The 1,599-nt window shown below is 51.8% G+C and overlaps 1 protein-coding gene across 1 annotated transcript in view; it reads right to left on the reverse strand.

Annotated features, from left to right (window-relative positions):
• The window catches only part of BLOC1S5 (biogenesis of lysosomal organelles complex 1 subunit 5), a 40,384-nt gene extending 40,117 nt beyond the window's left edge, over positions 1-267 (reverse strand). The window contains 1 exon segment of the mRNA XM_007466411.1: positions 138-267. Coding sequence (XP_007466473.1) covers positions 138-267 — 130 coding nt within the window.
• Positions 268-1,599: the final 1,332 nt, after the last annotated feature.

The raw sequence follows: 1,599 nt of genomic DNA on the forward strand, positions 1-1,599 counted from the left end.
ACCCACCGACCCACCGCAAACGCCAGGCCGCCCGGGAGCCGGGGGTCGACCTGGGGCTCGGCCCCGGGTCAGAGGACGCCGCCTGGGAGGTGGGGCTGCGCTGGGACCACTGGGCCGAGAACCCTAGTACTCCGTACCCTTGATAATGAGGTGGGCTGGCGAGCCCGCGGTCCCCAGCGAGTCCTTCTTCCTGCCGCCGCCGCCGCCGCCGCCGCCGCCCTGGGCGGCCTCACAAACCACGAGGGTCTCCGTCCCTCCGCCGCTCATCCCGGCCAGCTCCGCCCACCCGCGGCCGCGCTGCGCCTGCGCAAACCTACGCGGCCCTCTTTCCCCGCGCGGGGTTTTGACGTCATCAAAGGGCATCCGGGAAGCTGAGTCTACCCAGCGGGCGGTTCCTATAAAGCCACTATGGTGTGGCCAGGGATGTGAGCTTGAAGAAGTCGGTGCCGCCATGCTGGGTTAGGGCAGATGCTGCCGGAATAGGAAGGTGTCTGAAAGTTAGAGCTAAATTTATTCCTCCCTAAACCTGCTGGAATTTATCGTGGTTTAGAGAGGTCGGCGGAGAGGATCTAATCATAGATGAATATGAATAATAGTGATGTAGATACATTATCTATATTATTACCTGCCACCAGTATTTAATGGAGGTTGACGTGCGTGCTTTGCCACATTTGCTCATCATGGCAACCGCGGGAAACAGTTTTGTCATTTCTTTCTAACAAAAGAAGAAACAGGATTAGAGATTAAGTAATTTGGCCAAATCACTTCTCAGACTCATTCATGCCCATGTAAAGAGCAAAAATGTCTGTTCTTAGCATTTATATTTACAAAATCTCAACCAGTTGTTATAGGGGCTAAGACAAAATAAATGCATGTCATTATGGAAGGGACCATAATTTGCTAGGCTGCTTTGATTCGCAGCCCTGAAGAGACAAATCTGGTGCTGACAGATTTGTATCTAGTGCTACCGTTTGGTAAACTCCTTAGAGTTGATCTCGTATTCTCAACAAGTTGTCATTCCCTTCCTGGCACAGGCCCTCCCCCATAGCCTCTCCTTTAGCTCCTCTCTGAAGTGCCTAGATAATAGTAATTGATGCAATTTTCCTGAGGTGTTTCGAAGATGTGAACCCACCCCCACCAAATGGAAGATGTTAACTACTTGATGACTATGAGCATGTAGCCCCGGGCCTCCCGGAGCCTAAGGACTGAGAAAGTTAACCCCTGTGACACCACCCTGTTTCTTCATCATCAGCCAATCAGAGTATAGTGCACCATCTGATCGCGTATCCTGCAGACCCCTCCCCCCACCTTGCACTTGGCCTTTAAAAATACTTTGCCGAAATCCTTCAGAGTGCAGGAGGCTTTTTAGGACATGAGCCACCTTGTCTCCTTGCATGGCCTTGCAATAAACCTTTCTCTGCTCCAAACGCCGACGTTTCGTCGGGCACATGAACTTGCGTTAATATTTGTGCCTGTTCCAACGACATACGGTGCCAACTTTTCAGTGACTCCTTCATCTCCTGTGTTCACCCAGCGGTTCTTTCTAAGAATCATCTCTTAATCTCTCCCTTCTCCCTCCTCGATTCCTGCACTATCCTT

The sequence above is a fragment of the Lipotes vexillifer genome, unplaced genomic scaffold (genome assembly GCF_000442215.2).
Source record: "Lipotes vexillifer unplaced genomic scaffold, Lipotes_vexillifer_v1.1 scaffold444, whole genome shotgun sequence".
NCBI classification, from domain to species: domain Eukaryota; kingdom Metazoa; phylum Chordata; class Mammalia; order Artiodactyla; family Lipotidae; genus Lipotes; species Lipotes vexillifer.